The sequence below is a fragment of the Thalassophryne amazonica genome, chromosome 14 (genome assembly GCF_902500255.1).
Source record: "Thalassophryne amazonica chromosome 14, fThaAma1.1, whole genome shotgun sequence".
In the NCBI taxonomy this organism is placed as follows: domain Eukaryota; kingdom Metazoa; phylum Chordata; class Actinopteri; order Batrachoidiformes; family Batrachoididae; genus Thalassophryne; species Thalassophryne amazonica.
The window spans coordinates 19114858-19130007 of record NC_047116.1 but is presented as its reverse complement, the minus strand read 5'-3'; the positions used below and the strand labels follow the sequence as shown (position 1 = coordinate 19130007).

The window sequence follows — 15150 nt, the reverse complement described above, 5'->3', positions numbered from 1 at the left end:
AAGGCATCAATGGAAAGCTCACATGATTTGTATCTACGTGTAAACGCGTTCACCTGTATGCCGTACTCACGTGCACAGTTTGTGTCAGAGCCGGACCAGGTGAGGCTGGACTGGCACACTCGAGCAGCGCTGCCCTGCAGTTCATAACCTCCAGTGCACGTGAATTCACACATGGCACCGTAGTTATCTCCGTCACTGTCACATTTCATGTAGGCATTGTCTGGCGGAAACAGCGGACTGCAGCGGCGGACTGGAAAGGAGCAGAAAAAAAAGCACATGAGATGCACAACAGAGGAAAAGAAGAGTGACCACACTCTGGATGTGGTGGCTATCTGGTGTAAATGCACAAAATCACAACCGCCATGGGCCGTTCAACAATGGAGGAGCAACAAGAGAACAGTGGCGGTGATGCAGAAGCACTTGTGTGCAAATTAGCAAACATTAGCCCAGAAATGTTTGATAAACAATGTAATGTGAGCCTAACATGACTAATGCTGATGTTAGTTCACTAATCTTATTGATTTTGGATAGACAAGTCTGGCAGCATGTGCTGGTGCCATGCATCACCGCATCTACCACACCATGGCACCGCCCTGGCACCTGGATGGTAACCATCCTGACAGACAACCAATCCATCCCCATCTCTCCACAGTAACCATCTACCCACCGCAGCCATGTGTTTGTCTGTCTGTGTGTTGACCCAGCGATAGACTGGTAGCCTGTCCACGGTGTACTCCACCTCTTGCCCAGTGACTGTTGGGATAGACCTCAACAGCCCCCCCCCCATGGACACACTTATAACATTTAATTGGAATAAGCAGGTATAGAAAATTAGTTAAAGATATCTGCTGCAACCAGGTGAAACTTGAGCAGCCCGTTGACCTTCTCCAAGCTCCATATTTTGTCTGGCAACACTTAAAGACTTAGTCCTGATTTGATACTTGTATTTTCTGAGATAATACACTTGCACAGGCCACACTGCAAGTACGCTGATGTCAAGTTAAGGCAAGTTGCCACATCGACCACAACACGGAACCACCCCGGGTCATGGATGGCAACCACCCAGGCAGACAACCGGGCCATTCCCACATCTCTAAAATAGCCATCTATCTGAGTCCAAGTCTCACAATCACTCATTAAGTCAGGAAGCACCAAGACCCTAAAGACTCGGATATTTGTTCCCCTGCAAAGATAGCAGCATCACCATAAACCTCTGTCCAATGACCTTATGACTCCATAAGATCTTCCCAGGTGTCTCTCAGTCTCAAAGGCCGACATACCCAGAGATATAAATGTCACTGCCAAGATAGCTGAATGCCTCAAGTTCAACACATTACACGAAAAAGTCAATCCAATATACGGTGCATCCAGAAAGTATTCACAGCGCTTCACTTTTTCTGCACTTTTTTTGTTATGTTACAGCCTTATTCCAAAATAGAGTAAATTCATTTTTCTCCCTCAAAATTCTACTCACAACACCCCATAATGACAACATGAAAAACTTTTTTGAAAATTATGCAAATTTGTTTAAAAAAAAACCCTAAGATATTATGTGTACGTAAGTATTCACACCCTTTGCTCAATACTTTGTTGATGCACTTTTGGTAACAATTACAGCCTCAAATGTTCCAAAGTAACTGGAACTGCAGGCTCGTGTTGTTTGATCATTAAACACAATGCGAGTGCAGTGTGCAAAGTTCATGTCAAAATGACCAAGATCTCTCAAACAAGATAAATCAAATCAATTTTATTTATATAGCGCCAAATCACAACAAACAGTTGCCCCAAGGCGCCTTATATTGTAAGGCAAGGCCATACAATAATTACGGAAAAAACCCAACGGTCAAAACGACCCCCTGTGAGCAAGCACTTGGCAACAGTGGGAATGAAAACCTCCCTTTTAACAGGAAGAAACCTCCAGCAGAACCAGGCTCAGGGAGGGGCAGTCTTCTGCTGGGACTGGTTGGGGCTGAGGGAGAGAACCAGGAAAAAGACATGCTGTGGAGGGGAGCAGAGATCAATCACTAATGATTAAATGCAGAGTGGTGCATACAGAGCAAAAAGAGAAAGAAACACTCAGTGCATCATGGGAACCCCCCAGCAGTCTAAGTCTATAGCAGCATAACTAAGGGATGGTTCAGGGTCACCTGATCCAGCCCTAACTATAAGCTTTAGCAAAAAGGAAAGTTTTAAGCCTAATCTTAAAGTAGAGAGGGTGTCTGTCTCCCTGATCTGAATTGGGAGCTGGTTCCACAGGAGAGGAGCCTGAAAGCTGAAGGCTCTGCCTCCCATTCTACTCTTACAAACCCTAGGAACTACAAGTAAGCCTGCAGTCTGAGAGCGAAGCGCTCTATTGGGGTGATATGGTACTACGAGGTCCCTAAGATAAGATGGGACCTGATTATTCAAAACCTTATAAGTAAGAAGAAGAATTTTAAATTCTATTCTAGAATTAACAGGAAGCCAATGAAGAGAGGCCAATATGGGTGAGATATGCTCTCTCCTTCTAGTCCCTGCCAGTATTCTAGCTGCAGCATTTTGAATTAACTGAAGGCTTTTCAGGGAACTTTTAGGACAACCTGATAATAATGAATTACAATAGTCCAGCCTAGAGGAAATAAATGCATGAATTAGTTTTTCAGCATCACTCTGAGACAAGACCTTTCTAATTTTAGAGATATTGCGCAAATGCAAAAAAGCAGTCCTACATATTTGTTTAATATGCGCATTGAATGACATATCCTGATCAAAAATGACTCCAAGATTTCTCACAGTATTACTAGAGGTCAGGGTAATGCCATCCAGAGTAAGGATCTGGTTAGACACCATGTTTCTAAGATTTGTGGGGCCAAGTACAATAACTTCAGTTTTATCTGAGTTTAAAAGCAGGAAATTAGAGGTCATCCATGTCTTTATGTCTGTAAGACAATCCTGCAGTTTAGCTAATTGGTGTGTGTCCTCTGGCTTCATGGATAGATAAAGCTGGGTATCATCTGCGTAACAATGAAAATTTAAGCAATGCCGTCTAATAATACTGCCTAAGGGAAGCATGTATAAAGTGAATAAAATTGGTCCTAGCACAGAACCTTGTGGAACTCCATAATTAACCTTAGTCTGTGAAGAAGATTCCCCATTTACATGAACAAATTGTAATCTATTAGACAAATATGATCCAAACCACCGCAGCGCAGTGCCTTTAATACCTATGGCATGCTCTAATCTCTGTAATAAAATTTTATGGTCAACAGTATCAAAAGCAGCACTGAGGTCTAACAGAACAAGCACAGAGATGAGTCCACTGAGGCCATAAGAAGATCATTTGTAACCTTCACTAATATAGATACTTGTCCAAAATTCTGTATCACTTTCTAGGAACTTACTCTGTTAAAATGTCAAACAGCACAGAAATCATGCAGTCTTTTTTATTATTATAATATACTATATACAGTATATGTATACATACACACGGTGCATCGGGAAAGTTTTCACAGCATTTCACTTTTCCCACATTTTGTTATGTTACAACCTTGTTCCAAAATGGAGTAAATCCATTTTTCCCTGAAAATTCTACTTCCAACAAACCATAAAGACAATACAATAAACTTTTTTTTAAAGTTTTTTAAAAATAAAAAACTAAGAAATCACATGTACATAAGTATTCACACCCTTTGCTTAATACTTTGTTGATGCACCTTTGTCAGCAATTACAGCCGCAAGTCTTCTTGAATATGATGCCACAACCTTGGTGCACCTATCTTTGGGCATTTTTGTCCATTCCTCTTTGCAGAACCTCACAAGCACCATCAGGTTGGATGGGGAGCGTCGGTGCACAGACATTTTCAGATCTCTCCAGAGATGTTCAATCAGATTCAGGTCTGGGCCACTTAAGGACATTCACAGAGTTGTCCTTAAGCCACTCCTTTGATATCTTGGCTGTGTGCTTAGGGTCATTGTCCTGCTGAAAGATGAACCGTCGCCCCAGTCTGAGGTCAAGAGCGCTCTGGAGCAGGTCTTCATCCAGGATCTCTCTATACATTGCTGTATTCATCATTCCCTCAATCCTGATTAGTCTCCCAATTCCTGCTGCTGAAAAACATCCCCACAGCATGATGCTGCCACCACCATGCTTCACTGTAGGGATGGTGACTGGTTTTCTCCAAACATGACGCCTGGCATTGACACCAAAGAGTTCAATCTTTGTCTCATCAGACCTGAGAAATTTGTTTCAGCTGCCTTTTGACAAACTCCAGGTGGGCTGCCATGTGCCTTTTACTAATGAGTGGCTTCCATCTGGCAATACAGGCCTGATTGGTGGATTGCTGAAGAGATGGTTGTCCTTCTGGAAGGTTCTCTTCTCTCCACACAGGAATACTAGAGCTCTGACAGCGTGACCATCGGGTTCTTGGTCACCTCCCTGACTAAGGGCCTTCTCCCTGATCTCTCAGTTAAGATGGGTCACCAGCTCTAGGAAGAGTCCTGGTGGATCTGAACTTCTTCCATTTACAGATTGTGAGGCCACTGTGCTCATTGGGACCTTCAAAGCAGCAGAAATGTTTCTGTACCCTTCCCCAGATTTGTGCCTCGAGACAATCCTGTCTCGGAGGTCTACAGACAATTCCTTTGACTTCATACTTGGTTTGTGCTCTGACATGCACTGTCAGCTGTGGGACCTTAAATGTAGACAACTGTGTGCTTTTCCAAATCATGTCCGATCAACTGAATTTACCCCAGGTGGACTCCAATTAAGCTGTAGAAACATCTCAAGGATGATCAGTGGAAATAGGATGCACCTGAGCTCAATTTTGAGCTTCATGGCAAAGGCTGTGAATACTTACGTACATGTGATTTCTTAGTTTTTGTTTTTTTTTTATAAATTTTCAAAAATCTAAAAAACCCCAACTTTTTTACATTGTCATTATGGGGTATTGTGTGTAGAATTATGAGGGGGAAAAAAATGAATTTCATAAATTTTGGAATAAGGCTCTCCCCTTTGGTTGCTCCCTTGCTTGCTCTCGGAGTTGCCACAGCAAATTCGAGGTGGGTCTGCATGTTGCATCGGCAACACGTTTTACACCAGATGCACTTCCTAATACAACTCCACATTACGTGGAGAAATGCGGCAGGTGTGGGGTTTGAACCCGGAACCTTCCACACTGAAACCAAGTGCACTAACCACTTGGTCACCACAACGTGGAAAAAGTGAAGCGCTGTGAATACTTTCAGGACGAACTGTATACTGTATGTTTAACAGCTGAAAATGTCAATGCATTAAAAAAATATATACCTGCAAACCAATGTGACCTCCTTGCACAAAAAGAATTTCCTCATGTCTCATTTAATAATCATGAAAGCCAAGACTGGCATCCGTCTTATGATCAGAAAGCTTTTATATTTGCTTTTAGACACTCACCTCGCACTCTGACTGTGAAACGGCAGCTTCCTTTGTTGCCTGCTCTGTCAAAAACTGTATAGGACAACTTATGAAGTCCCTCTGGGAAGTCTGATTTTGGAGGTTTCCCTTTCAGTATAACACTGGGGTAAAAATAAAATGGCACCTTAATCAATACTGAACTGTGACCAGAATGTCAAAGCATTCAGAATAAGGGATTAAAACAAGTAAGCTGAAGCAAAGTGACAGGACCGACTCTGTAAGGATGCCATCTGCAGTGTCCACACCCTCTGGTGTGTTCCAAGTCACCCTTGCTGTCAGTTTCCCAGGTTCTGCCCACTTATCCTTCACACTAGGGCACTTTATTTTTGGAGGATCCATATCTGGAAAGACAGAACAAAAGCTGTCACAAGAAACAAAAAGAACTACAGGGATTCTTACATATCTTTGACTTGTGTTTCATTGCAGATGTTATGAACCCAAAATTTTTCAGGTTTTGTGTGATCAACTTCATTTCATTTGTTAATATACATTCATTCATTCTTGCATTTCAGACCTGCAACACTTTACAAAAAAGTTGTGATGGAAGCAATTTAGGGCTAGTAATGAGTTAAAAAATTTAATTATGTTATTTAAACTGGTGATGTCAGCAGGTGATTGTAATCATGACTTGATATAAAACAGTATCCATGAAAGGCTGAGTCTTTGAGGAGTAACGGTGGGCAGAGGATCTCCAGTTTGTCAATAAATTTGAGGGGAAATTCTTGAAATATTTAAAATTATGTTCCTCAAATAAAGATGGGAAGTGATTTGTATATTTATCCATTTACATTGCATAATATCATTCAACTATTCAAGGAATCTGGAGGAATTTATGAGCATAAAGGGCAAAGGTGTAAGCCTAAACTGAACACCTGTGATCTCTGATCCCTCACATGGCACTACATCAAGAACCGTCATTCATAGCTGACATAACCGCATGTGTAAGGGATTACTTTGGGAAACCTTTGTGAAGCACTACAATACATAGATACATTCACAAATACTCCCTAAAACCTTATTGTGCCAAAAAAAAAAAAAAAAAGAATCCGACAACATCGGGGTTGGACAAGTGACTTGTGGTTAGCTGAATCAGTATTCCAGGTCTTTTTTTTTTATTATTATTAAGAAATGATCACCTGGTGCTCTGGACCAAAGATGAAAATGACCATCCAGACGGTTATCAGCAACAAGTCTAAAATCCAGGGTCTGTCATGGTTTGGGGTTGTTTCAGTGCCCTTGACAAAAGTAATTTACAAAAAAAGGAAGTTGTCTACGCTTCTGCCAAGCACAAAAATCCGGTGCAAGTCAGGTATGGACAGACCAGTAGAAAAGGAGAACAGCTGGTGCAACACAGAAGTAAGTGCAAAAAAATTTATTAAGGTGCCAAAAACATCCTATTACGACGGCGTTTTAGGGCCACATTGAATTTCTTTTTTTAAACTTCAAGAATAAAGTCATATTATTACAAGAATAAAGTCTTAATTTTAAGACTTCAAAAATAAAGTTGTAATATTACGAGAATAAAGTTGTAATTTTACAAGAATAAAGTCGTAATATTACAAGAATAAATTCATAATTTTACGAGAATAAAGTCATAATATTACGAGAATAAAGTCATAATATAATATTACGACTTTATTCTCATAATATTACGACTTTATTCTCGTAATATTACGACTTTTTTTAGACTTCGAGAATAAAGTCGTAATATTACGAGAATAAAGTCGTAATTTTAAGACTTTGAGAATAAAGTCATAATATTACGAGAATAAAGTCATAATATAATATTTCGACTTTACTGCCTTCAAGATGACATCTTTTGCAGGGACATCCCAGTATTTTTCAATATTGCTATGCAAAACCACATTCTGCGCACATTAGAGAGGTATGGCTGCAGAAGAAGGTGGTACAGGTACTGGATTGGCCTGCTTACATCCTGACCTGTGCCCAATAGAGAATGTGTGGAGAATTTTGAAATGAAAAGTGCAACAATGACCCTGAACTGTTCCACGCCTTAATATGACTGCAGTAATAATGAGACAAAATAACACCTAAAAAGCTTCATCGCTTGGTCTGCTCAATGTCAAAACATACCATACCAAAATTATTTATGAAGCACTTGAACACAACCACTGCTGACACAAAGTGCTGTACATTAAAACATCCATTAAAACATACATTTAAATAAATGAACATGAAATACAGTTTAAAAACTAAGTCTCGCTGGGGCCGAAAGCCAAGAAGAAAAAATATTGGTTTTTAAACGAACTTTACAAATGGGCAGTGAAGGAGCCTCTGTAACAGACAAGGGCAAGCTGTTCCATAATTTAGGAGAAGCAATAGAGAAGGCCCTGTCCCCTCTGAGCTTCCTTCTGGATCTTGGTACTTCTAGGAGCACCTGGTCAGCTGACCTAAGAGACTGACACGGTACATAAGGATGAAGAAGCTCAGAGAGGTAAGGCAGGGCAACACTGTCAATTTTTCAATTTTCAGTTTCAATTTATTTTCATTTATATACCACCAAATCACAACAGAGTTGCCTCAAAGCGCTTCACACAAGTAAGGTCTAACCTTACCAACCCCCAGAGCAAGCACACAGGCGACAGTGGTAAGGAAAAACTCAAGCAGACCGGACTCAAAGGGGTGATCCTCTGCTTGGGCCATGCTACAGACACAAATTACAGAACAATTCACAAAAAAAAAAATATATATATATATACAGGACTGTGAAGAGATTTTTAAAATGTACCCTAAAATATACAGGTAGCCAATGAAGTGAGGCTAATACAAAACATCTTTTAAGTGTTGTGAGAAGGACTTGCAAAATTACAAAGTCTCAAAAGCTTACCATCCCAATTTTTCTTGGAATGTGTTGCAGGTCTTAAATGAAGGAACGGATGTATATAAATGAAATTAAGTTGACCAGACAAAACATGAAATATCTTTAGTTCAGGCTGTCTGCAAAGAAACAGAAGTCAGCATAAATGTAATTTTCAATTTGCATTTTCCATTCCATCCCAGATTTTTTTGAGAGTGAGAGAGACGGTTTACATTCGACAGTGTGTGCTTGAACTAAAATCAGTATGTTTGTGCATGCACTCTTACCCACACATGTGCTTTCTCCAGCACTCCAAACCTTATTATGCAGGCAGATGGCTGTTTTGTGGCCCTTCAGGGTGAATCCAGGAGAGCAGAAGAACTCACAGCGAGAGTTGAAGTAGCTGCCGTCTGAACACTTGTAGCCGCCGTTAACGGGCATATTGAGTTTGGGACAGCGGATCTCTATCAGAAAGAGCTCAGTCTTATGGAAGTGCTTATGTACTGCCCATTTGATATATGATTACAGTTATCCCTTATCATGAACAGAAGAGCACTCTGTAGAATGCCAAAACCACAAATCACTCCTTGAAATGTTAAGATTTCTTGGTTTTGCACTCAAATTTTATACTTTCTGATAGGTAGAAGTATCTTTTTCAGTTCGCCCTATTGGCGTATCCCATAATGCCTTGCGCGCCAGAGAGACGCTGCAGTCAAACAACATAGAGAATCCACATGACGACAATTGTAAATGAATATTATACTACAAAAATGTAATTTTTTATGCTTTTCGTCATGTTAATAAGAGACTGCATGCATGATACCCTGAAAACTTGCTAAAACAATTATAACAAATAATCCGTGTCTGCTACATTTAATCTGTGTGGAATTTAATAAACGCAAACTGAATTTCAGACATATTATATATATCAGTCTGGAACAAAGAGGACAAACAGTGTTGTAAAAAACAATAATCAAGACATTAAAGAGCAAATTTCACTTTCCCCCAGAACGACATGATCAGGAAGCGAGCGTAGCTCACAGCAGCTCCCATTGAAAATAACGGAGAGACAGCCTGTGATTCTCACATGTTTACATAAAATAAACACAATAACAACGTCTATAAACCCAGAGAATATATTCATGACAGTTTTAGGCACAATATAAAAATAGTTTTATGTTGTGATGTTAATGCTGTTGTCCGTGTGCAGCGGTTAAAGTGCAGCCTGATCAGAGCATCTCAATGCAGTTCTCAGTGTTACTGAGATCTCGCAGCGCGGCAAACTCTCTGAGGTTTTGCGAGATTTGAAACGTAAATAGGGCGAATATGTTTTGTCAAAATTCATTTGATAATAACTTATGATAGAGAATGGCCATATGCTAATTATCTGATGTGAAATTCTCAGAGATAAATACAGTGGTGTTGAAAGTTGTTGAGATGTTTGAGCTGCATGGGGAACAGCTTCTTTCATACTGCTGCACCACAAGCGGTGCACAGATAATATAAAATATTAAACAATGATAGAAGGACTAGGTAGAGGATCTAATGAATGCAGTTTGTTTTGTTATGGTTTCTGTATAATAGCTTATGGTGTTGACCTTCATATATTGTAATCACATTTTGTGCTATCTACTAATATAAGCAGCAGATTGGTCATCATTTGATCATTGATGGTTTTGAGTATACACTCAAAAAAAAAAAAAACAGACTAATTGGATTGGAGTTCCATCTAATAAATATATGTAGTCTCAGGTAATTTAATTAAATTACCTTGTATAGGTGTGCTTTTTTTGTTGGGGCTACATATATTTAGTAAGTAAGTCCCTTTGGTTGCTCCCTTGTTTTTTCACTCAGGGTTGCCACAGCAGATTCAAGATGGATCTGCATGTTGAATTAGCACACATTTTACACCGGATGCCCTTCCTGACACAACTCAACATAACATGGAGAAATGTGGCAGGGGTGGGATTTGAACCAGGAACCTTCCGCACCAAAACCAAGTGCACTAACCACTTGGCCACCACCCCTAGGGATGGGCTACAATGACAAAATACCCCTCATCTGGGGAGAGATGTGAGCAATGTGAGCGGAGTTGGGGATGAGCCGGAGGCGAAGGTGATCCTCCGCCATCCTCAACAAACTGGATCATCCGCTCATATCGCTCCCCAGATGAGGGGCGTTTTGTTTTTACCTCAGCCGGTTAAAGTATTTTTTCGAAAATGATATGTTAAACAAGACTGGGGATCCATTTTGTGTGGAACTGTTGTCCTTCCACCGGCAAAGATGGCCGAAGGAAAGTAGTTCGGCACAACATGGATTCACTACAATGGATATGGGGGTACTGGATCTCATAGTAAACCCGTGGATCCACATCCGGCTGAGGTATAAATATATTTATTAGATGGAAATCCTGCACATAATTGAATTGAGTTCATTCAGTGAGTTGTTTTTTTGTGTGTGTGTGTGTGTGTGTGTGTATACTCAAGGTTCTTGAAATGGAGCAATGCTTCCAGCTAGTGGACATTTCCTATTAATGCAGATTCCTCCAAGAGCTCTATTATTGATATATTTGGACATCGGAAAACACCAGGAAGAATAGCTTCTGTTTTAATGTAGCTAATGGTTGAGCCATATGCATAATTACATAATACAAATCAGTGAATTTGTCCTGTGGTCTAAACCTGTCTAGCAGTCTTTATAAAAGTGTTCTCACTCTGTGACGAATAAACTTCTATTTGTTATAAGGCTTTAATGTTAAAGAACATGAACATTTCTTGACATGTTCCAGCTCCAATAGCTACTTTTCCTGCATTCATTGAACTCAACAGTCAGACAGCCCTGCTGCAGTGGACACACACCTGCATCGCATTAGCAATCCACAACATTTTAAATTCTCTGTGTTCCTCTCCTTTTCTTGCTGAATCATTGATTGTTCATGGAGTCCATGTGTTTCTCCTGTTCATGGTTTTCCTCCCTGTTTTTATTCTCTGTCTGTACTAGTTCCTGCTCCTATATTTACTGTATGTCTGCTTTGCCTTTGTAGTGTGATGGATCTGTTTGTTTTTCTGTTTTGTTTTTAATACCCTGTTTCTTTAGCGTGACTATACATTCAAATTTTGTATTCAGGATTTCATGAGACCTTTGTCCTTTTCTTGTTATCGTCCCTATTGATTAATAAATATTTTGACAGGAATAGTCCATAATTTTCCCTGAAACCACATTACTAACAAACCGTAATGTAGCATATGTAGAAATTATAGTACTTTTGCAAGTGTGGGTATTTAGATGGCGTGTTATTCACACAAACATCACCTTTGTGGTCTAATAAAATCAGCCCTACAAGGGAAGCTTAGTGACCTCTTGTAGCTAGTATTGTGTTGTCACTCTGTAATTTGTCCAAATTATACCTTTTTGGAATCATTATGATCAGACAAGTAATGTGATATAGTTTTCAACATGATTGGAGCATTTTTTTTTTAAAGTTTGACCTCTGTGTAATTCTTCATTGATCCCTACCTGGTTACAGCTACCACTCTGGGATGGCTATCATACATTTTTGTGTAGGCCATGATACACTGAGGCTGGATTCAAAGTGTCTTTTTTTTCCCCCTTAAGTGGTACCGAAAACCTGTTTGGCCCATGGACTATCTGGGTCGGGAAGAGTTATTGCACCAAGTGGACTTGTACATGAGTGGGGGTAAGTTGGAACATGAGATCAATAGACAGATTCGGGCTGTCTGACATTTTTAAGGACGCTGTACCGGACCATTGTGGTTTAGAAAGAGCTGAGCCAGAAGGCAAGCGTCTTTATTTTTCACTTGATTTATGCTCCTACCATCACCTATGTCCATGAGCTCTGGGTAATGACCGAAAGAACAAGAAATGTGATTCCTTCATTGGGTATCTGGGCTTATACTCTGTGTCAGGGTGTGACGCTTAAACATCCAGGAGGGACTCTGAGTAGAGCATCTGCTTCTTCACATCAAAAGGAGGCAGCTAAGGTGGTTTGGGCATCTGGTGAAGATGCCCCCTGGTTGTCTCCCTAGGGAGGTCTTCCAGGCATGTCCTAGTGGGAACACGCAGGACATGCTGGAGGGGTTATATTTCCTAGATGGTATGGGAAGGCCTCGGGATCCCCTGGGAAGAATTAGAGGACTTGGTTGAAAATAGTGAAGTGTGGACTGAGCTCCTTGTTCTACTGCCACTGCGACCTGGATCCAGATAAGCGACAGAAAATGAATGAGTGATTATCAGTTTCCTTGTACCTCTCTGGCTTGAAAATAAGTGGTCGTTGCGGTCCTACGTACATGTGATATCATCTCAAATGGATGTCCGTGAAGACACTGCAGTAGATGAATTGCCAAAATCTAACTACAACAAACTATAAAAATCAGAATTAACCAACGTTGGAAATACTACACAGGTTGCTGATATCAATCACCATGACTGTGACAGGAGGTCAGACTTGCGGAAACTCAGTGTATTAAGACATTCATGTTTCTGGAGGCTTCTCTGAATAATCCCATGCCATAATTTACTACTAAAAGTGCATTTGTGTAACCGACCCCTGAATCCTCACCTCGACAGGCGGAGTTTGCAGACCAGCGTTTGTTGGCCATGCACACCACCTCCGAGCTCTGGGCCTCATATCCTCTCTTACAGCGGATCTTACAGCGTGTGCCCATTACATTTTTGTAGTGCTCTCCTCTGGGGGTGTGACAGCCAATGTCACCATGCTTGACCTTCAGAGGCGCACACCACGGGGTCCCTAAAATGCAATGGTAACATTTTTATGCTTTTAGTGTACATCCTTGAACTCACAATCAAAGTGGAAGACAACTTTGTTAACATCGGTATTCAGACTGTAATGCCCTTGAAAAGCTGCATCACTCAAGAACTTACCTGAAGAGCGTAACAGCCTAGAGAGAAAACCTTTTTTAAGTCGAAACCCACCCATCGTCTGAATACAGACAGATACAGTGGATTTCCCATTACCTTATCCGTGACTCCTCATAATCCAACAGTGTCTCATGAGGCAGAGGAGATAGTCTTGCTTGAGGAAAAGGCAGATAATCATGTTTAGAGAGTACTCAGGTTAATGCAGTCTACACAGATAAGACTGTGCAACTCCTTATTTCCACTTACAGTAGTGTTCAGAATAATAGTAGTGCTATGTGACTAAAAAGATTAATCCAGATTTTGAGTATATTTCTTATTGTTACATGGGAAACAAGGTATCAGTAGATTCTCACAAATCCACCAAGCATTCATGATATGCACACTCTTAAGGCTATGAAATTGGGCTATTAGTAAAAAGGGGGTGTTCACAATAATAGTAGCATCTGCTGTTGATGCTACAAACTCAAAACTATTATGTTCAAACTGCTTTTTTAACAATCCTGTGAATCACTAAACTAGTATTTAGTTGTATAACTACAGTTTTTCATGATTTCTTCACATCTGCGAGGCATTAAGTTTGTTGGTTTGGAACCAAGATTTTGCTTGTTTACTAGTGTGCTTGGGGTCATTGTCTTGTTGAAACACCCATTTCAAGGACATGTTCTCTTCAGCATAAGGCAACATGACCTCTTCAAGTATTTTGACATATCCAACCTGATCCATGATACCTGGTATGCAATATATAGGCCCAACACCATAGTAGGAGAAACATGCCCGTATCATGATGCTTGCACCACCATGCTTCACTGTCTTCACTGTGAACTGTGGCTTGAATTCAGAGTTTTGGGGGTCGTCTCACAAACTGTCTGTGGCCCTTGAACCCAAAAAGAACAATTTTACTCTCATCAGTCCACAAAATATTCCTCCATTTCTCTTTAGGCTAGTTGATGTGTTCTTGGGCAAATTGTAACCTCTTCTGCACATGTCTTTTATTTAACAGAGGGACTTTGCGGGGGATTCTTGCAAATAAATTAGCTTCACACAGGCCTCTTCTAACTGTCACAGCACTTACAGGTAACTCCAGACTGTCTTTGATCATCCTGGAGCTGATCAATGGGTGAGCCTTTGCCATTCTGGTTATTCTTCTATCCATTTTGATGGTTTTCTGTTTTTCTTCCACGCGTTTTTTTTTTTTGTCCATTTTAAAGCTTTGGAGATCATTGTAGATGATCAGCCTATAATTTTTTGCACCTGCGTATGTTTTCCCCTCTCCAATCAACTTTTTATACAATCTACGCTGTTCTTCTGAACAATGTCTTGAATGTCCCATCTTCCTCAGGCTTTCAAAGAGAAAAGCATGTTCAACAGGTGCTGGCTTCATCCTTAAATAGGGGACACCTGATTCACACCTGTTTGTTCCACAAAATCAACGAACTCACTGACTGAATGCCACACTACTATTATTGTGAACACCCCCTTTTCTACTTTTTTTTACTAATAGCCCAATTTCATAGCCTTAAGAGTGTGCATATCATGAATGCTTGGTGGATTTGTGAGAATCTACTGAATCTACTGGTACCTTGTTTCCCATGTAACAATAAGAAATATACTCAAAACCTGGATTAATCTTTTTAGTCACATAGCACTACTGTATAACGACTGATTGAAGGTATCTGCTGTTCTTTATTGAGCATTCCCTACCTCCATTTCCATCACTCCAAAATTGCCTTTTCATTGTGTTGTATTTGAAACCCAAAAGGTGATTTTAGTTAGATGAAACCACCGACGGCAGTCTTACTATAGTTGCAGCCGTGAGGAATTCAATTCTATCAAAGCACAGAATGTGCTTTCAACTCTCCTCCTCCAGTGCTGGATATCTCCACCCATCACGGCAAGGCTTGTTTTAAAAATTCCCTGTTTGATGCCAAGTTTGAGGGACCACAACGGTTCATACTGCAATAATCGAAGTCTGCAGTTTATTTTCTCTTGGCTCGGGACAAAC

General features: G+C 40.4%; 1 protein-coding gene across 1 annotated transcript in view; it reads right to left on the bottom strand.

Moving 5' to 3' along the window:
• srpx (sushi-repeat containing protein X-linked) overlaps positions 1-15150 on the bottom strand; it is a 48244-nt gene that overhangs the window by 14425 nt on the left and 18669 nt on the right. Inside the window, exons 3-7 of the mRNA XM_034186292.1 lie at positions 12829-13017; positions 8537-8713; positions 5646-5772; positions 5411-5532; positions 71-250 (exon numbers count right to left, since the gene is read on the bottom strand). Of these exons, the coding sequence (XP_034042183.1) occupies positions 71-250; positions 5411-5532; positions 5646-5772; positions 8537-8713; positions 12829-13017 (795 nt within the window). The remainder of the gene's footprint in view (positions 1-70; positions 251-5410; positions 5533-5645; positions 5773-8536; positions 8714-12828; positions 13018-15150) is intronic.